Consider the following 21,026-nt stretch of genomic DNA (forward strand, 5'->3'; position numbering starts at 1 on the left):
GTAACTTCTTTTGTAGTTTAAACTACTGGCTACTGTATGTATATTCAGGGACAAAGATAAATATGAGTGAGAAGTGTAATACTGTGAGGGGAGGCAAAGATTTGTCTCCATCCTTTGAAAATTGGGCATCTGTGTGTGAAAAAAGATGCATTTTTTAGCTTTTGACTTGAATTTCCCAAGGCATCTCCTTTTTCCTCCCTTTCTTATCAAAACCATTTTATAGGAGAAATTAACCCAAGTAGTTGAGAGGAGGGAGGAATTAGCCCCTCAGGTGAGGCAGAGAATAGCTTGGGTATAAGTTACAGATTGTTATCTTACAACCCTTTCCCCATTTTTCTTAAAACTTTAGTTTCTTCATTTTTACAAGCAGAGTAGAGGCTCCTCTATTAAATCATAGAACTGTAGAGACCTAGAAGGTCGTGTAAGTTCACTCCATGTTTCGGCACATGAACAATGCAGGTTTGAACTGTGTGGGTCCACTTACATGCAGGCTTCTTGCAGGACAGTACTGTAAATATATTTTCTCTTCCTTACGGTTTTCTTAATAACATTTTCTCTAGGTGGGTGGAGGATGGGCTAAACAAATGATGGGTACTAAGGAGGGCACTTGTGATGAGCACCGGCTGTTGTCTGAAAGTGACGAATCACTAAATTCTTCTCCCGAAACTAATATTACACTATATGTTAACTAACTAGGATTTAAATAAAAGCTTGAAACATATAGAAAAAAGAAAAAGAGAAGAAAAAAGGTCAGGTGTAAAAGAGAGGATCTCTTTTGTAAAAATTCTTAAAATATCTACAGATGTAAGTGTATATGTTGGAATATGCATGCATTTTTTTTTTCTGGGAAGAATCGCAAGAATTTGTTCTGTTCAAATTTCATAACTGTGAACATTTTGTTACTGTTCTGTTTTGACTTCATTAAGGATTACCGGGCTGTTGAATTGGGGCCTTTTTTAGTTTTCTTTATATTTCTCTATATGAAAACAAAACACATTACTAAAACAACAAGACGAAACAAAAACATATTTTCTCTAGCTCACTTTATTGTAAGAATACAGTCCATAATACATACAACATACAGATAAGTTAATTGACTGTTTACATTATCATTAAGGCTTCCTGTCAACAGTAGGCTATCAGTAAAGTTTCAGGGGAGTTAAAACTTGTAGGCAGATTTTCAACTTTGTGGGATGTTGGTGCCCCTAACCTGTGCGTTGTTCAAGGGTCAGCTGTATCACTCTAACTAAAGGAGTCTTTTCTTTTCTTTTTCTTTTTTTTTTTTTTTTAGAGTTTAAAAAAGGTAAGTCAGTATACTGCCCTAGAAACTCGCTCAATGTTTGTTTGTAGGACATTTTTAGAAGTACATTTGCCTGTGTAATTAATATATTTTCTAAAATCTTATCATTAGTGTAAGGTTACCCCCAAATCCTTTTTAGCCTTAACCTTTTAAAGAATATTTTTATTTGTAACATGTATTATTTTTTCCTGCTTGAATTATTAGACTATAGTCCAATTTTATCTTTCTAGGATATTCCATACGATATAACATACAGCCAGGGTTGACAGATTGGTTCATACTATACTTACTATGTTAGGAATAGTTACATTTATTGAATGATGTTGTGCCATTAATTTATTCAGCAGACATTAAGTACCCACTGTGCAGTAGTGAACTATCCCCTGCTTTCATGGAATTTACATCCTATTGGGGAATAGGTAAGGAAATCAGTTTCTACACTGGGTTCAGTGCTTTACACTGTATCTCATTTATTCCCACCAACAGTCCTGTGAAACAGGTGGGTCCTATTGTCTCTAAGTTACAAATGAGGAAATGGAGAGTTGGGGAGGTAAAGTAACTTGTCAGACCACACAGCTAGGAAGTGTTGGAACCTGGTTTGAACCTAGCTTTTTTTGACTCTGAAAACAGTCCTATTTCTCATAACGTTTAATCACCACATTTCCTATTTGCTGCTTACTACATTTACTGGGCTTTGAACATTTACTTCATACTTGTTTAAGCTCGTTCTTTTTTTCTGGTTGTATTTATAATCTAGTTGTGGTATGTTGGAAGAACCATGGCTCTGATTTTTAAATCCTAGGTTGGGTTCTTGTGATGCTGAGACCTTAGTCAAATTATTTAACATTCCTGAGCCTGACTTTCTTCATTTGTTAAAATGAAAATAGTTTATCTTGCAAGTTGTTTTGAGAACTGAGTGAAATAAGCTTTATCAAAAGAGACTAGGGGCGCCTGGGTGGCGCAGTCGGTTAAGCGTCCGACTTCAGCCAGGTCACGATCTCACGGTCCCGGAGTTCGAGCCCCGCGTCAGGCTCTGGGCTGATGGCTCAGAGCCTGGAGCCTGTTTCCGATTCTGTGTCTCCCTCTGTCTCTCTGCCCCTCCCCCGTTCATGCTCTGTCTCTCTCTGTCCCCAAAATAAATAAACGTTGAAAAAAAAAAAAAAAGAGACTAGTACTATGTAGAGCTAATAGTTAAGGTGAGTAATGCTGATTTCCTTTTTTTAAAAAAATCTTCTTTCCTACCAAGTTTCTAGCTAAATCGTTAAATTGATGATCATGTTTTCTCTTTTGTTATGGATGCTTTTTGTTTTTGAGTGTATATAAAGTTTGGTCATCTTATTTTATCTTATTTTTTTGAGAGAGAGCCAAGTGGGGGAGGGGCAGAGAGAGAGGGACAGAGGATCTGAAGTGGGCTCTGCCCTGACAGCAGACAGCCCCATGTGGGGCTTGAACTCACAAACCACGAGATCGTGAAACCACAGGATCATGACCTGAGCTGAAGTCAGACGCTCAACCAACTGAGCCACCCAGGTGCCCCCAATTTGGTCATCTTTGAGCCAAATTGAAACTTTCTTTTTAAAAAAAAAAAATTTTAAATGTTTTATTTATTTTTGAGACGTAGAGCATGAGTGGAGGAGGGGCAGAGAGAGAGGGAGGCACAGAGCCTGACTCGGGGCTTGATCTCACGAACCACAAGATCATGACCTCAGTGGAAGTCAGACGCCCAACTGACTGAGCTGCCCAGGCACCCCAAGTTGAAACTGTTTCTAAGTGATTGTGGTTATGTCAGTTTTGAGCACCTGAGCTGTTACCGTGTGTTCTTCAATAAATCTTTAATTAGCCTTAATATTGTACTGAGGACAAAAGGCAGGAGAAATTCAAAGAGAATTACATGACCCAGTCTCAGGTCTCTAGAAACTTGCAGCCTAAAACGTCATCAAAATTATCTTTTCTCCATTTATCAAAGAGAGTATCATCCAGAACAGAATCAAAAACCTTGCCAAAGGCAACGTGTAAAGTCTTTCTTTTGTACCATTAATTTTCAGTTATGTCACTCTTTCATAGAAAGATTAAATTCTTTGCCAAGATTTGTTGAAATTACTTACGCCCCTCTGTAGGTATCGTCACTAACACGACTCCCTAATGTGAATGGCCTTTTGCCTGGAGCCCCACTCACTTAAGCTTTATGAGCATGATTGCGATTTAAAAACTCTGATTACTGCCTGATATGCATTTCTTTTTTTCTCCCCAGGTCAGTAAAATTGTGTCAAATGTTCCCCAGTTGGAGTTTCTAAACCTGAGTTCCAACCCTCTGAATTTGTCGGTTTTAGAAAGAACATGTGCTGGGTCCTTCTCTGGGGTTCGCAAACTTGTCCTCAACAACAGCAAAGCTTCTTGGGAGACGGTCCACACGATACTGCAGGAGTTACCCGAGTAAGCTCAGAGAGCATGATGGGAGGGGGCTGTGTTGCCATCTTTGTTAGTACATAGAATCACTGCTGATCTCCCATCTCAGAAACACTAGAACAGCAGATTGGGTGGAGAACGAAGTTAGAAAAATGAAGTACTTAGAAGGAGGGTAATTTAGTAGCATTTTCTTTGGAATACTTGTTTAGTGTTGAGTAGCACCGAGACATAAGATATGTCATCCTTTGGCGAGAAAATATCCCTGAGAAGCACTTATCATTTCTAGATCAACCCACCCTTTCTCCATTTTAATCTTCTGATTACCTGATTTCAGAATTTTGCGTCAGCGCTTTTCTTTGGGACGAAAAGAAAAAATCATACGATCTATAAATATATTAACACTCAGATGATTAAGTGCCTCGCTGGCCTGATGGGAAAATGGAACTCTTTTCGATAATTTAAACAAGAAATTATGCTTTTGTTTGTCAGTTTAGAAATGCTTTCTTACATTTGTTTGTATGTAGCTTTGAATAAACACATGAGTATTCAAAGGAAGCAGCTTAAAGAAATATGTGAAACTGTAGTTTCTTTGTCTAAATATGGAACTTATCAAAGCCTTTTGAATCTGGTCTCACCCCATTTACTCCATCTGAGTTTCTCACCATCCCTCTAATGAGACTGGTTGCCACTCACTTCACACAACCCCTGGCATGGCAGAGAATGAGCTTGGAAAGCCTGCTTCCCCCTACTGGCCATATGACCGTGGAGAAGCGAATGAACTCCGTTTCCTTGTCTGTGAAATGGGTGTAACTACATCTACCTGGCAGAAATAGTACAGTCTATAAAGCACTTGGAACAGGGCCTGGCTCAGGGTAGGAATTTAGTAAATGATAGTTAATATTTCTGTTTCCACACATTGCGTTCACATTGTTTCTGGGATTTTCCTCCATCTCCTCTCAACTTTTGCAAGTCTGCCCTTCCTTCAAGGCCATGCAGTCTTCCCTGACTATTCTAACTACAATTTCAATTCCACTCCTATGTGAACTGCTATCTTAGAGTGAGTACTGCCTTATTTAGCATTTAGTTATTTAAGCACAAAATTAATTTAGTGGGTTATCATCCTGGGTTATATCGTTCTCTGCTGTTTTATGTGTTTTGGCTTCTGTGTCTCCAGCTATATTTTAAGGTTTAGAAAGACATCTTTATGTCTTGCCCGCAGTACCTACCAGAGCCTCACACACAGTAGGCACTTATTTATTTATGGAATAAATGAAAGTAGGTGCAAAGTAGAAACATAACTGCTTTCAACAATGAAATATTTCCTTTTTTCTCTGCAGTTTGGAGGAGCTCTTCCTGTGCCTTAACGACTATGAAACAGTGTCTTGTCCTTCTATTTGCTGTCATTCTCTTAAGCTCCTACATATAACAGACAATAACCTCCAAGACTGGACTGAAATACGAAAGTTAGGAGTTATGTTTCCTTCACTGGATACTCTCGTCCTGGCGAACAATCATTTGAATGCTATTGAGGAGCCTGATGATTCACTGGCCAGGTTGTTTCCGAATCTACGATCCATCAGCCTCCACAAGTCAGGTGAGGTACATGCAAATTGATCTGAGCTTACACATGAGATCAATGATAGTGTATTTCTTTCAGTCACGGCTCTGCCTCCTTGTAGGATGCGTTTTCAAGAGTGACATGCAGGTGCCAGTTGATTAGCTAAATTTAGGGCGTCCGTGTTCGTAAATGATAAATACCAAGTGGCATAGCATCTTATTAGCTGTTTATGTTTTATATGCTGAAGAGGTCATACCATGAAAGGAGTGAGACAGATTGATGAGTTGGACAGTAAAAGGCAGAGTCAGAGTACAAGGAATGACAAACTAGCCCATTTTGTCTGGATTCAGGTTAAGGAATTTCAACCTACCGTACCCTGTAAGTGTTTACTTTTCTCTTCTAGTAGCCAGTTTGCTGCCATTTGATTCTGTGTCTCCCAGAAATGAGTATTTTTAGCCTATTTTTTTTTAACTAATAAATTTTATGTTTTAGAGCAGTTTTAAATTCATAGCAGAATTGAGCAGGAAGTACCGAGTTCCCGCATACTCTGCACCCCCCCCCCCCCCCCATGCACAACCTCCCCACTCTCAACATTCCAGCACCAAAGTGATACATCTGTTAATCAAGCCTACATTTTCACATCATCACCCAAAGTCCGTATCTCACATGAGGGCTCACTCTTGGTGTTCTGTGCTTGGGACAAACGTGGAATGACATGTATCTGTCACTATAGTATCATACATAAAAGTTTCACTGCCCTAACAATCCACTGGGTTCTGCCTGTTCGTCTCTCCATACGCCCAATCCCTGGCAAACAGCAGAGACCTTTTGACTGTCTCCGTAGTTTTGCCTTTTCCATAATGTCATATAGTTGGACTCATACAGTATGTGGCCTTTTCAGATAAGCTTCTTTCACTTCATAATACGCATTTAAGTGTCCTCTATATCTTCTCATGGCTTGATAGCTCATTTCTTTTCAGCGCTGAGTAACTTTCCATTGTGTGGCTCTGCCACAGTTTGTTTATCCATTCACAAGCTGAAGGACATCTTGGTTGCCTCGAAGTTTTGGCACTTATTAATAAAGCTGCTGTAAACCTCTGTGTGCGGGGTTTTGTGTGGACAATAAGTTTTCATTTCATCTGGGTAAATGCCAAGGCACGCGGTTGCCGGATCATACAGTGAGAATATGTGTAGTTTTATGAGACACTGCCTGCTGCCTTCCAAAGTGGCCGCCCCACTTGGCGTGCCACCAGCCACGAATGAGACTTGCTGCCGCTCCTCATCTTTGTCAGCATTATGTGCTGTGGATGTGTTGGATTTCGGCCATTCTAGGTGTGTGCTGGTGGAATCTTGTTTTAATTTGCAATTCTGTAATGACCTATGACGTCAGGCATCTTTTCCCATGCTTATTTGCCATCTTGGGGAGGTGTCTGTCTGGGTCATTTGCTCATTTTTTAGTTCAGGTTGTTTATTTCCTTACTGTTGAGTTTTAAGAGTTCTTTGTGTATTTTGGACAACAATCCCTTATCAGATGTGTTTTTAACCAATCTCTTCTTCCAGTCGGTGACTTTTCTTCTCATTCTCTTGACATTGTCTTTCGGCCCATTTCTTAAAACCTATGTAGCTAAAAACAACTCTAATCTACAATTGAAAAAACGCACAGCTTAATTTGCCATGGAAGTCATAAGGGTGGGAATGAGGTTTTAAAAACCAGTGTTTTGCATAAGGAAGCTGCTTATGACACAACTGAAAGGAAGAGAACAGTGGTGGCTTGGGACAGTACACACCAGAGCCCTCATATATCACTCCTCTGCTTACCCTTGCTTCAGGTTGATGGAGAGAGGAAGGGGCTGTGTTGTTCTCTGAAATAGACTGAGCCTGTTATAAAATTGACCACGTTCATTATTACAGGCATGTTTTTCCTGGGAGTGCCAACTATTGACTTGGATGATATATTTGCTCACGGGCCATAGGAAGACTTTTCTTTTAGCACTAAGTAATCTTAATCTATTGCATGTTCTCATGACCCAGTGGTTCAGGTTGTCTGTTTTTGCTTTTGTTTGTTTGTTTTGCTTTTAAAATCTGTTTTCCCTGTCCCCAAAATGAGGGCAGTATGTAAGAAAGATATTATTTATTTTCTGGCTCTATTGAACTTGCCCCATTTTAGAATTTGTTAGGTAAAAATTTGAGTTTGACAGTATTAACTCTGATCAGTAATTATGTTCTGTGAGTCTGTATCTGGTGAAAAAGTTGACCACGTCCCCCTTTTAATGTAATCATGGCATACATCGTGCTTATAGAAACCGGCAGTGACCCTCTTTACAAGGCCATTTGGATGGACAATCAGTACCTTAGTAGGATGTTGGAGAATGAAGCTCTCTTCTCCTTGACCACTGGAATCATAGGGAGAGGAGCGGCTCTAGGGAAGTTTTTATGGTGTTTGACTGTATTCTGTTCTGTCGTTGCATGTAAGAAGATTTTCAGGATCTCTAACTAGTTTACGATCATTTTTAACATTTCAGAAATTAATTGAAGCAGTTTTTTCTATGTTAATCTTCTTTTTTGTGTGCTTTTCTGGATTTACTTAAATGATATATTTCTCAAATCAGGTTTGCAGTCCTGGGAAGACATTGACAAACTAAATTCATTCCCCAAACTTGAAGAAGTGAGATTATTAGGAATTCCTCTTCTGCAGCCCTATACCACCGAGGAGCGGAGGAAATTGGTAATAGCCAGGTCTGTTGTCTGATGACTCTCCTTGCTTCTCTCGGGCCTTGTTTCATTAAAGGGATGGTGCACTAATGAGCCGGAGTGCACCATACGTTTCCCCGTCTCTTGAACAGACAGCACTTGAAGGGGCTGCGTCTGTAGCTCCAAATCCCAGAAGAAAGAGAACACAGTGTGATGAGAAAAATGTGAAAAGTAATTGGCCTGCCAAGAGCACTGAAACATTCCCTCACAAATCTATCCTATTTTTACACTTTTTAATACTTAACAATATTTGAAGCCCTGTTTTGGATTATGGAGAAAAAGTAGGTATAATAGGGAATGAGTTCTGTTTTAGTTGTATTTATTTTCTCTGTTAACATAGTGTCATTTAAAGCGTAAATACCTAAAAATTGGACGGTGTCAGTTCTATGAAACTTAAGAGAGCAGCATCTGTGTTTTCTCCTTGAATATAGATTGACTTAAACATGACTACCACACGGCTGTGTTCTTCCTCTGGCTCCCCTGCCTCTCGTGTCTCCATCTCTGCCTCTCCCAGACTGCTGAAATGAGTGTTTATTTTTGTATAAGCCTTTAGCAGCAGTAAGATTTTGGCTGAGATGTAAAGGGCCGTGAAGCTTTCATTTGTTCTCTTTGCGTGCCATACATAGCGGTTTTGAAAGGGGCTTTAAGTTCCCTAAAGAAGAGTGGTTCTTCAAAACAGATGAACACAGGGGAAAAAAAGAGAAGAGAGGGGCCAACCAGAAAACACTCTTAACTGTAGAGAACACACTGAGGTTTGCTGGAGGTGAAGGTGATGGGTATTAAGGAGGGCACTTGCGGTGAGCACCAGGTATTGTATGTAAGTGGGGAATCACCAGATTCTCGTGCAGCTAATATTACATCCATGTTAACTAACTGGAATTTAAATAAAAACTTGAAAAACGAAAAAATTTAAAAAAGCAGAGTATTCTTTAAACAGGGTATTGCTCTTTCTACCCAGCTAACACCTAACAGATCCTTACTGCTTTGTAACATACACGTTAATATCTCACTGAAGAATTACATTTCAGCGTAGTTTCCTTCTAAAAAGAATAAGTCTTGTAGTAGGCCTTATACTTTATTTTCTTCACGTGATTCTGTTGTAAATATAGTAAATTGATTCCTGTACTGTCTACTCTGTAGACCTCTGCTGTCCACTATGGTACCATTAGCTATGTGTGACTTTTGAACACTTGAATTATGGCTAGTCTGAATCGAGATGTGCTCTAAGTGTAAAAATATACACGGGATTTCAAATACTTTATATGAAAAAGAGAACATTAAGTATCCTATTAGTTATTTGTCAGTATTGATCGCAGGTTGAAATGATTAAATCCTGGATATAGTGGGTTAAATAAAAATATATCCTTAAAATTAATTTCACCTGTTGTATTTTAATTTTTTTAAATATGGCTACTAGAGGGGCGCCCAGTGGCTCAGTCAGTTAAGTGTTCGACTCTTGATTTTGGCTCAGGTCATGATCTCACAGTTCATGGGATCAAGCCCCATGTCGAGCTCTGTGCTGACAGCACAGAGCCTACTTGGGATTCTCTCTCTCTCACACTCTGACCCTCGCCTCCTCGTGTTCTCTCTCTCTGTCTCTTTTCTCTCTTCTCTCTTTCTTGCTCTCTCTGTTTCTCCCAGAAAATAAATGAATATTTTTAAATAAATAAGGCTACTAGAAAATTTAAAATTACATACGTGGCTTGGATTATATTTAAGTTGGACAGTGCTGGCTAGAATCTTATTTTGAAAGGTAAGGTATAATTATAAAAGGTCAGTGTCACATCTAAAAATGAAACTTTAGGGGAACCTGGGTGGCTCAGTTGGTTAAGCATCCAACTCTTGGTTTCAGCTCAGGTCATGATCTCACAGTTCTCAGTTGGAGCCCTGTGTCAGTCTCTGTGCTGACAGTGCATAGCCTGCTTGGGATTCTCTCTCCCTCTCTGCCCCTTCCCTGCTCACTCTCTCTGTCTCTGTCTCTCTGTCTCTCTCTCAAAATAAATAAATAAATAAATAAATAAATAAATAAATAAATAAATAAATAAATAAATAAATTTTTAACGAGACTTTAGACATTTTGGATCCTTTTATTCTATACCACTTTAGTTCATGTAGGTAGTTGTACATAAGCAGAGTTACATCAAATGTGTCCTTTCAAGAGAATAAGACTGGGCCTCAAACCAATGATTTTATTTCGAAAGCTGAATATTCTTAGTATCTTAACATGTCTTTATTTTGGTTTTTACTTACAGATTGCCGTCCGTCTCCAAACTTAATGGCAGTGTTGTTACTGATGGTGAGCGAGAAGATTCGGAGAGATTTTTTATCCGTTACTATGTGGATGTTCCACAGGAAGAAGTGCCATTCAGGTAAAAACTACTCATCAGTTTAGCTACATTTTAGCAAGTATTGAGGCAATTTAAGAACTGTTGCTTTAGAGCAAATGTAATAATTTGTTACGCGACCCTTTTAGAGGACTTTGGTGATAGGTTAAAAAAAAAAAAAAGGAAGAAACACAAAGCAAACCCATTTTATCTCGTTTTCCACAGTGTGTTTCTTCTAACCTTGCACTTGTATTAAGAATGGTCGGGTAAGTATTTGACCACTTCCACCCCCATGCTCCATGTCATTGATTCCTGTTTGATTCTCTTCTCCAGGGACACATCTTCACCTACCCAAAAACTGGTCTCTTCTTTCACATTGACCTGCTTTCAGGATATACTAGGTTCTGCAGTTTGGAAGATTTGGCAAATAGGCATTAGGTTTCGAGAATACGGGGAAAGGACTAGAAAACAGACGCTTAAGGAGATACTAAAGGAATTAGGATGGTTGAGTATGAAGAGAAATGCGGAGGGCTGAATTAGTAATCACCTTTAAGTATACGAAGAGTTACTACACATAGTTTGAGGAGCAACTACCTTTTTTTTATGTTTGCTTATTAAATAAAAATAAATAAATATTTGAGTATAGTTGGCACACAATGTCACATTAGTTACAAGTGTGCAACAGAGAGATTCAACAAGTGTGTGTGTTGTGCTACACTCACCACCAGTGTGGCTACCGTCTGGGACCATACAACACGATCACAATACCATTCATTACATTCTACGTCCTGTACCTTTCACTCATGGCATCATTGGGAGCCTGTCTCCTCCTGTCCCCTTTGCCCGTTTTGCCCATTCCCCTTCCCCCTTCCTCCGGCAACCACCAGTTTGTTCTCTGTGTTTACAGGTCAGATTCTGCTTTTTGCTTTGTTGGTTTTGGTTTTTAGATTCCACATGCAAGTGAAATCACATGGCATTTGTCTTTATCTTATTTATTTCACTTAGTTTAATATCCTCTAGGTACATCCATGTTGTCACAAATGGCAAAAAAAATGTCATTCTTTTTTATGGCTGAGTAATATTTCAGCGCGTGTGTGTGTGTGTGTGTGTGTGTGTGTGTGTGTGCGCGCGCGCGCGCGTGTGCTTGTGCACGTGCCACATCTTTATCCACTCATCTATCGATGGACACTTGAGTTGCTTCCGTATTTTGGCTATTGTAAATAATGCTGCGGTGAACATAGAGGTGCACATATCTTTTCAAATTAATGTTTTTTTAATTCTTTGGATAAGTACCCAAAAGTGGGATAGCTGGATCATATGGTATTTCGAGTCTTAACTCTTTGAGGGACCTCCATACTGTTTTCCACAATGGCTACACCAATTTACATTCCCACCATAGTGTATGAAGGTTGGGAAGGAGCTACATTTAATACTCTGTCAATGTAAAAGGAAATGTAACAGGTATGATATAGGTAAACATACAAGGAAAAAATAGCCCCCCAAACTGGTTTTTAGGTGTTGGCAACTAGAACCACTAAGCAAAAATGTTCTATGCTTTCCTTAATGACTTTAACAAATAACACGAATCACATTAGACAAGCAGGATGCAAGTTAGGACTGAATGGGAGTCTAGTCAGTTGATCTTCTGGTTATAAATTTCTGTGATTCCAATTCATCCTTACTAAATATATCTAATTTTCCCCAGAGTTTTCTATTACTTACCGCTTTGAGGGGGTTAACATTCTATAATGCTTAACTAGTACTTATATAAAAAGATTCTGTGGTTTTGTTAGTAGTATTTTAAAGCATAAACATTTTAAAAATATGAGACAAATTAAAATTTTTGAAGATTGCCTTTTAAAATCAGCTAAGGACAGCCAAATAGGGAGAAATAAATATTACCATGCCTTTTAATACAACCTAGAAATAATAGGTTAAGCACCATGACCTTTTTTTTTTTTTTTTTTTTTTTTTGTAAAACATGACCTAACATCTATAGTTTTACTTGATTCACTCTAACTTATTAACGGGAGAAGTAAATATTTGGGCTTTGAGCATAAGCCCATCATTCTAGTTTATTTAATTTCCAGCCTGCTGCAAGAAGTAGTGCACATATAGGCAGTACGTTGTTTTCTGTCCTGACGGCATAATTTTCCTAAAGTGCGTATATACCTCTGCACTAGTCCGTGTTCTTGAATTCGGGTCACGGCCATCATCTTCAACCACAGGAGGAATTTACTGGAAGGATATTGAGAAACTGCGAGAATTGTTAGGCAAGCTGCAGAACGAGGCATAGACAGGAGCCAGGGACAGCAAGAGCAGCCAAGGTGTCGCTTGGTGTTTGGCCTCACGTGCCTCTGCTGGCACCGTCCTCCCTAGTCACCACAGTGCTGGACTTCACCGCCGAACGCTTGCGGTTGTGCATGGGCTGTGCTGGAAATAATCTCTCGCTGACCTTTGCCTCTGTGTCTGACCAATTGATTGGCTGTGTTTAGGGTACGTGCTCACATTTTTGTCTTCAGAGAGATAGGGAGAGGGATTACCTGTTCCACTTTGGCTTCTGCAGTGAGAGGTAGAATCCTGCTTTGCCTGATCTTGGGACTTTTCCCCAAACAGGAGCAATTCAGCAAAAAGAACCTCTATTACAGTCTGCCATTTTGACTATCCAACATCTATGAGGATACCTTTTCCGCATAGTTCTACATATAAAAAATTATTCTTACCTGTCCTAATGTAGTCCTTGTACAAATGAAAACACATTTCTTTCTCCCTGAAATGAGACAACCTGTTTATTCTAATCCTAAAGACTGTGACCAATTAGCTACTGTAAAAGATTCAAGCTATTTTAATTACCACTCTGGCCTTGCTGTCTGTTTATGGAATTATGCCTCCTTTCCCACTCACTAGTGGTTAAATGTCACTGCTTAGTGTCTTCCACTTTTCTTGAAATTGAAATGAGCAAACTGTCAGTGCCTTACTGGTCTGTAAAATATTTTTCACAGGTGTGAGTGTTCTACTCATGAATGTATTTTTCAAGGCCTTGGAAAAGGAAGTGTCTTCTAGGTCCTTTGGTTCATAGATGGAGAATGAGTGAAGGAATAACATGGGTGGCAATAATTTCCATCATTCCTGTGTCCTGAAGTGTTTTATTTTCTCCTTCCACATTATCCCCCAAATGGGTGGCATCTCAACTTTGTTTAGCATAGACCACCATGAGTCCAATTTCTAATCATCCAACTAGACAAAATTTTAGAACCACTTCCAGCCACTAAAGCTACCTTTTTGAACTCAGAACCTCTGGTACTGTACTTACATCAACAAAATCAGCTAGATCTAACATTGCTTCTCTTTCCTGGGTCAGCACACTCGGAATCTATTCCTGTACTTATTTCCTGCATTTTGTCCACGTAAATGACCGAATTCTTGCAATTCCTTTGATGTTTTTGTAATCAACCCCACAGAGCACACTGTGATCTGATGGTAGTGGAGCAGAGTGTGTGTGTGTGTGTGTAAGGATGAGGCAAATAGGGATTCGTTCACTCTTGCAAGGTAATTCCCTTAGGCAGGGGTTTCTCCCGCCTTCTCAAGCAAGAGAGGAACAGTCTCTTTAGGCCTGCTAGCCAGGGGCCTGAGTGAGGATTAGGGATTCAGGATGTTCCCGAGCCCTCATAGTCTTCCTATGTACCTCTACTCCGGTTCGTTCTCCTCCCCGTCCCCACTCTTTCCGGTCCGTGCTTCAGCTTTCGTAGAACAGTCCCGATATGGATACAGATTTAACTGGCCTGTAATTCAGCAACCTGGGGCATCAAACTGTGTGCATTTGTTTTTAATAGCTACCTCAGCTTTATTGTTGTAAGAGAAAAGACCCTTTTCTTTAAAGTACCTGGGTTTCAGTCTGCTTTGAGCCTAGTTCCTAGGGATTTGACCTTAATATTCTCTTGATTCAGGTTGTCTTATGCCCTTAGAGTAGCAGATGCTCTGCCTCATAGTCTTGAATTCTTCCTACCATTCACATTGTTTTATTCTTGGCAGCACTCTCTGAATCACCTAGAGCTTTCCATGGGGCCACAAGTGGTCATGAGTTACTTCACTACACCATGTCAAGGCCTTTGCACAATTCCTTCCGTGAACACTAAGACGACGTTCGCTGGGCCTGCTAGGCCAAAAACCAATTTCAAATTGCCTATAATTACCTGCGGGGCTCTTGCTGGTAATCTCCCTGGTGCCAGTTTCTGAGTGCACACAACAGAAATCAACTCTGGCCAACTTCAGTAGGGTATGAATTTAGTAAAAGAACAGTGAATACTATGTAGCTCACAGAATTGACAGGAAGATTAGAAAATCAGGCTTAGGCAGGATTGTTGGAAAGCCAGGCACAGCCAAGATTTCTACATCTCTCTCTACAGACTCTGGTCACTGGTCAGTCATCAACACGCTGCTAGACTTCATTGCCCCCACACATTTACAGTCATGCCTTTGAATTCTTGATTTTTCTGTATCTGCTATGAATAATCGCTGTTAGACCTTGTGTCTTTGCATTTCCAGTTACAGTTAGGTAAGTTTGTTACCTTCCTGTGTTTTGGCTTTCAGGGAAAGAAGAAAGAGTATTTACTCCTCTTTAGTTTTGTAGTGGAAAATAGTTCCTACTTCTGATCTGTCTGGGGTTTCCCTCCAGTCAGATGCTGGACAGCTAAAGTTGACATATATCCACTATAGTACCTGTTCCCTAATAGTTTTTTTGTTTTTGTGTTTGTTTGTTTGTTTTCATAAATCCTCCAGTAGAATGATCTGCTCCGGTAGAGCAAATATTTTTTGAGCCATTGTAATGCGCTAGGAACTGTGTTAGGCAATTGAAAAAGAACTGTAATACCATTCATCCTGATATCAAGATGGAATGATGGATAAGCATGGAGGAATTTGTATTAAAATGCATTTATTATGAATTAAGAATACTGATCTATAAAGGTGTTTACTATGGCTATCATTTTTTTAATTGTCTTCCAAATTATATGCATAATCTCTCCCTAAAATACCGATGAACAGTGAATAACACAGTGTCTAGGTAGTAAAAGGTGAAAATTTGACTCTGGATAATTCAACGTTTATTTATTTTTGGGACAGAGAGAGACAGAGCATGAACGGGGGAGGGGCAGAGAGAGAGGGAGACACAGAATCGGAAACAGGCTCCAGGCTCCGAGCCATCAGCCCAGAGCCTGACGCGGGGCTCGAACTCACGGACCGCGAGATCGTGACCTGGCTGAAGTCAGACGCTTAACCGACTGCGCCACCCAGGCGCCCCATGACTCTGGATAATTCAATAATTCATACAGAACCACATTTGAACTTTAGTTTCCAGGTAGGATGGAAGTATCCATTTATTTTGGAGAAATAAAATCCATTTGACCATGGATTTTTTAAAAACCAGTGCTTGACTTGATTTTCCCATAAATTCTGACTTCTACCAACATCTTTTTCCAATTGTTAGGTTCCCTGAGCTTTTCCTTCTCCTTCCATTAAACATGTAATACTTGTATTCAACTTAGACGTAAGAAAAGGTAGCCAGCATGTCTTTCAAGGGCATGAATAAAAAGCCATTATGATCAGTTGAATGTGCTTTATGGTAGCAAAGTTATTCTGTGAGTCAGTTGTATTACTCACACACATCTGTTTCCATGTGATTAGTCGTTTTAGCAACAGAAGACTTTATAAAGATGATCCATAAATTTACATATTCTGTTTTTCTCCCTCAGACTACAACACTAGCTCCAGTTACCTGAACGATTTCAATTTTTTTATGATGAACAGAATAAAATGTTTAGAGGACAAAAGGGAGATACGCTTAATTAAGAGTTTTGTAATTTCTTACAGATGCTCAGCTATCCTTTTTATTGTTTTCTGTTGATAGGTGGAGCTGGAAGTCTGTCGTTTACTGTAGATGTTCATGGTAATGGACTAACACAGAAAAACGAGCAGTTGCTTATATGTTTCATGTGGATTTACTTTGTGAGATAATAGAAGGCAAAAACTTTCTGTTCCTGATTCTTGACCTTCAAACATCATAGTGTTTGCTTTTCCAATCAATGGACTCTTTCTTTTGAAGCCTTCATCTGTGCCTTGTCTTTTCGTGGCTTGTGTAGCAGTGGTGTGCTATTTCCAAATAAGTTCCGTGTATGCTGCAGGTGGCTGAAAAGATGTCCTCACTGGGCTGGTTGTATTTCATTTATTGGACTCTCAGATTTTACCAGAGGAACTTCTAGGAAGTAACTCTGGATTCTAGCTGGGTTTCAAAGGGCAGTTAGTTTAACTTATTTACTGAACACTTGCTGTGAACCAAGAGGCTGTGGGCCAGAAGTGGGAGGCAAAGAGACAAAAAAGTACTGTCTGCTCTCAAGAAGCTTGCCATCTGGGCTAAGCTAAAGACGTATCTCCTTTGCTGGCTCCTGTTCATGTTCTCCACCTCTAAAAATAAAGATACCATAGGATTTGGTCCTCGGACCTCTTCTCTTTCGTACTCATCCTTAGGTACTTTTTTCCAGTCCTGCGTCTTTACGTGCCTCCTCTGTTCTGATAACTGCCAGATTCATTCCTCCAGCTCTGATCTGCCCCTGAGTTTCCGCCTAGTATCTCCAAAGGCCTACCTGACATCTCCACCTGAATGTTTAAACCTGTTGTGTCCCAAACCAAACTTCTGATACCCTCCCTTACCTTTCTCTGGCCCCTGCCTCTACTGCCACGTCTGTTCCTCTGCAAGTTTCCCATCGCTCGTTTTTCCAGTTGCCAGGGACAAAACCTCAGAGTTGTCCCTGATTTCCTTCTCCCGTACTCACATCTAGTTGATTAGGTTTTTTTCTTTCAGTGCCACTTCCAAAAATACATAGGCAATCTGTCTATTTCTTACCATTCATTTTAGGTCAAGCCTCCATCGTGTCCTACCTGTATTATTCTAGCACCCTCCTATATGGTCTCCCTCAATTCACCTTGCCCCTGTGGCTTATTCTCCACCTGGGAGCCAGTTTATCAGAGCTCAAGTTTATTTAAAAAACAAAAAACGAAAAAGCCTTCCCGTGCTGTTCCTGAAACCCATCAAGCACACTCCCACCTCAGGCCTTTGTACTTTTTCCTTCTGTGGAATGCACAAGGTTAACTGCATGGCTTTCTCTCTTTGGGATACCTTATCAGAGACTCCTCCCTGACCAGCTGATCTTAAACAGTGCGACTCTGTCTCCTGCAATTCTCTTAACCTACTTTTATTTTTCTTGTTTAGCAACACCTGACTTGCATTTTTTATACACTCCTGGCCTCCCCACACTCTACTGTAAGTTCTGTAAAGGCAGGGACTTCTGTTTTGTACTTGGCCCTACCCTCAACGCCTAGGGTGGTGCCTGACAAAACAGCCAAAATAGCTCAGTAAAATGACTGAATCTCCGCATATGCTCAGGGAGCACGAAGCAGGGTTACTCTGCTCTGCTGGAAAAGGTGGTACTTCCTAGGCAATGAATGAGTCAACCTGGTGAAGGGGAGGGGAGAATGTTCCAGACAGAAGGGCAAAAAAGGAAATAACTCCTGATGTGTAGTGATCTGCAGTGGTTTGAAATGCTTCGTGGAAAGTAGCCACCGTGGAAAGTAGCTCCACCTTGCCCTGGGCGGGAAGGTAGGAGCCAGGGCAGGCCCTTGAAGACCTTGGTATGCCATGCCAGGACACTAGGACTTTTTCTTGCATGCAGTGGAAAATCATTGAGACATTTCAAGTGGGGAAGTTCCTCGGGCAGATTGTGGTTTCTATTTCGAGGGAGAAGCTTAGAGAGAACTAGTTAATAACTGAAACTTTGGTAAAGCAAATGTGCACTGGGGGTGGCTTATGTCCTTATGCAGAGGAGCACGTGAGGACTGACTTCCATTGTGGAATTTGAAATAGTCCTTAGAAAACGCACGGGGAAGTTCTTGTTTTCTGATATGTATAGCCCTGATTTATCTAGGGGTATAAGAGTATCATTTTTAGAGAAAAAGAAACCTACACGTTTGTGAATCTGTGCAAGTTAAAGCGTACTATCGTTTTTGCCTCGCCATTTATCAAATGTCTGTCTGCATTGCCTATATTTATCAGTTTTTCCTTTATGTTGTTTGCTTTATCTCAATTTCCTCTGCGTGCATTTAAATTGCTTATTTAGTACTGAACTAATACCGGTCTTCCTCTGTTAAGTTTTAAAGAGAAACAAAAAGAAAAACCATGTAACTTTTAGAAATCAACATATCATGTGAACATAAGGGAAAGGAAGCAAAAATAATATAAAAACAAGGAGGGGGACAAAACATAAGAGATTCTTATTAAATATAGAGAACAAACTGAGGGGTGCTGGAGGGATTGTGGGTGGGCGGATGGGCTAAATGGGTAAGAGGCATTAAGGAAGACAACTTGTTGGGATGAGCACTGGGTGTTCTACGTAGGGGATGAATCACTGGAATCTACTCCTGAAATCATTATTGAACTATGTGCTAACTAACTTGGATGTAAATAATAAAAAAAAAAAAAAAAATCAACATATCATGTATCTTTTACGGTTCAACTGTTTCTTTGGGGGAGGCGGTTGGTGGTTTTTTGTCTTTTTGTTGTTTGTTACGTTTTTATTTTAATCACCTGGTGCTCATCACACATGTGCCCTCCTTAATCCCCGTCACCTCTTTCACTCATCCCCACCCCTTCCGTCTGGTAACGATCAGTTTTGTTCTCTATGGGTAAGAGTCTGTTTATTGGTTTGTGTCCCTCTTTTTTCTTCTTTGCTCCTTTGTTTTGTTTCTTAAATTCCACATTTGAATGAAATCATATAGTATTTGTCTTTCTCTGACTGACTTATTTCACTAGCATTATACTGTCTAGCTCCATCCATGTCATTGCAATTAGCAAAATTTCATTCTTTTTTATGGCTGAATAATATTCTTTTGTATGTATATACCACATCTTTTTTACCCTTCATCAGTCACTGGACATTTGGGCTGCTTCTGTATCTTGGCTATTGTAAATAATGCTGCTGTGAACATAGGAGTGTATGTGTCCCTTTGATACAGTATTTTTGATTAGTATTTTTGTATTCTTTGGGTAGATACCAGTAGTGTGATTGCTGGATCGTAGGGCACTTCTATTTTTCACTTTCTGAGGAACCTCCATATGTTTTCCAGAGTATCTGGACTAGGTTGCGTTCCCACCAGCAGTATACCCAAGGTTCCTTTTTCTCCAGATCCTTGCCCAAACCTGTTGTTTCTTCTGGTTTGGAGTTTAGCCATTCTGACAGGTGTGAGGTGTTGTCTCATTGTAGTTTTGATTTGTATTTCTCTGACAATAAGTGATGATGAGCATCTTTTCATGTGTCTGTTGGGCATCTGGATGTCTTCTTTGGAGAAATGTCTGTTCATGCCTTCTGCCCATTTTTAACCGGATGATTTGCTTTTTGGGTGATGCATTTTAGAAGTTCTTTATATATTTTGGAACTAATCCTTTGTCGGATATGTCATTTGCAAATATCTTCTCCTACTCAGTAGGTTGTCTTTTAGTTTTGTTGACTGTTTCCTTCACTGTACAGAAGCTTTTTATTTTAATGTAGTCCCAGTAGTTTATTTTTGCTTTTGTTTCCCTTGCCTCAGGGGACCTATCTACTGCTGATGTCACAGACATACTGCCTGTGCTCTCTTCAAGGATTTTTATGGTTTCAGGTCTCACATTGAGGTCTTTCATCCATTTTGAATTTATCTTTGTGTCTGGTGTAAGAAAGTGGTCCAGTTTCATTCTTTTGCATGTTGCTGTCCAGTTTTCTCAACGTCATTTGTTGAAGATGTTTCTTTTTGTTTTTGATGATAGTGGGGAGGAAGCAAATTCACTGATTTGGGGGATCTCTTTTTTTCAGGCTTTGAATTTTGTTTTTCGTGAAGAGTTAGAAGAGGCATAGCTCCAGTGAACGATTATCTGCTGGGAAGAGACACTGTTGTCAGAGAGAGCAGCAAAGCCAGAAATAGGTTTTCTTAAAGGCTTTGCTTCAGTTTTACTCTCCTTCGATACCTCACTTTCTGTTTGTCCTAAGGGGTCCCTAAACTATGCCCCGGGAAGTCCTTAATTATGATGTCAAGGATTATATTAGGCATTCCTCAAATGCTTATTGGCTTGTCATTAGTGGCATGCTTTTTAAAATATGGAGAGGATGTTTTTTTCCTCCTTAAGACTAATGGCTTTTCTAAATACAGCTGATTGTATCTTCACGTTATTGTGAGAGCAGGGCAGCAGCTTGTATTCAGACACCACCTCAGTGAAGGCTTGCTTTGTCTTGGATGCTGGAGAAATCCTAGTGTGCTGCATCTGTTACCTCATATTCCTTCCAGACAGAGGACCTGCTGTTGTGAAGGAACATTCCTACATTGGACAGGAGTCTCTTGGGCTTCTCCATAGTGCCAGGCTCCATCATCCTCTGACAAGGGCCGTGACACAGCACTCCTCCCATTCAGCTTCCAGTCTGATGAGAAACAAAAGGGGCTTTCTCCTTGGCGCACCACGGAGAGCCCCTGAAATGGTAGCTTTCCCTGTCGCTCACAGCCTTTGTCATTCCAATTACTTTGGACTTGATTTTGACTTCTTGCCACTTTCCCAGCCCAGCAGAAGATAGGCTACCTTCCTCATCTTGATTGGAGTTATATATGAGAATTT

At 40.1% G+C, this 21,026-nt stretch overlaps 1 protein-coding gene across 3 annotated transcripts in view; it reads left to right on the forward strand.

The window, feature by feature from the left end:
- Positions 1 to 21,026, forward strand: part of LOC122483080 (tubulin-specific chaperone cofactor E-like protein) — a 161,266-nt gene that overhangs the window by 32,243 nt on the left and 107,997 nt on the right. For all 3 annotated transcript variants that reach the window (XM_043579646.1, XM_043579644.1, XM_043579645.1), the window contains 4 exons: positions 3,552 to 3,733; positions 5,044 to 5,300; positions 7,874 to 8,000; positions 10,268 to 10,384. In XM_043579646.1, coding sequence (XP_043435581.1) covers positions 3,552 to 3,733; positions 5,044 to 5,300; positions 7,874 to 8,000; positions 10,268 to 10,384 — 683 coding nt within the window. The remainder of the gene's footprint in view (positions 1 to 3,551; positions 3,734 to 5,043; positions 5,301 to 7,873; positions 8,001 to 10,267; positions 10,385 to 21,026) is intronic.

Source organism: Prionailurus bengalensis, chromosome D1 (genome assembly GCF_016509475.1).
Source record: "Prionailurus bengalensis isolate Pbe53 chromosome D1, Fcat_Pben_1.1_paternal_pri, whole genome shotgun sequence".
Lineage (NCBI taxonomy): Eukaryota > Metazoa > Chordata > Mammalia > Carnivora > Felidae > Prionailurus > Prionailurus bengalensis.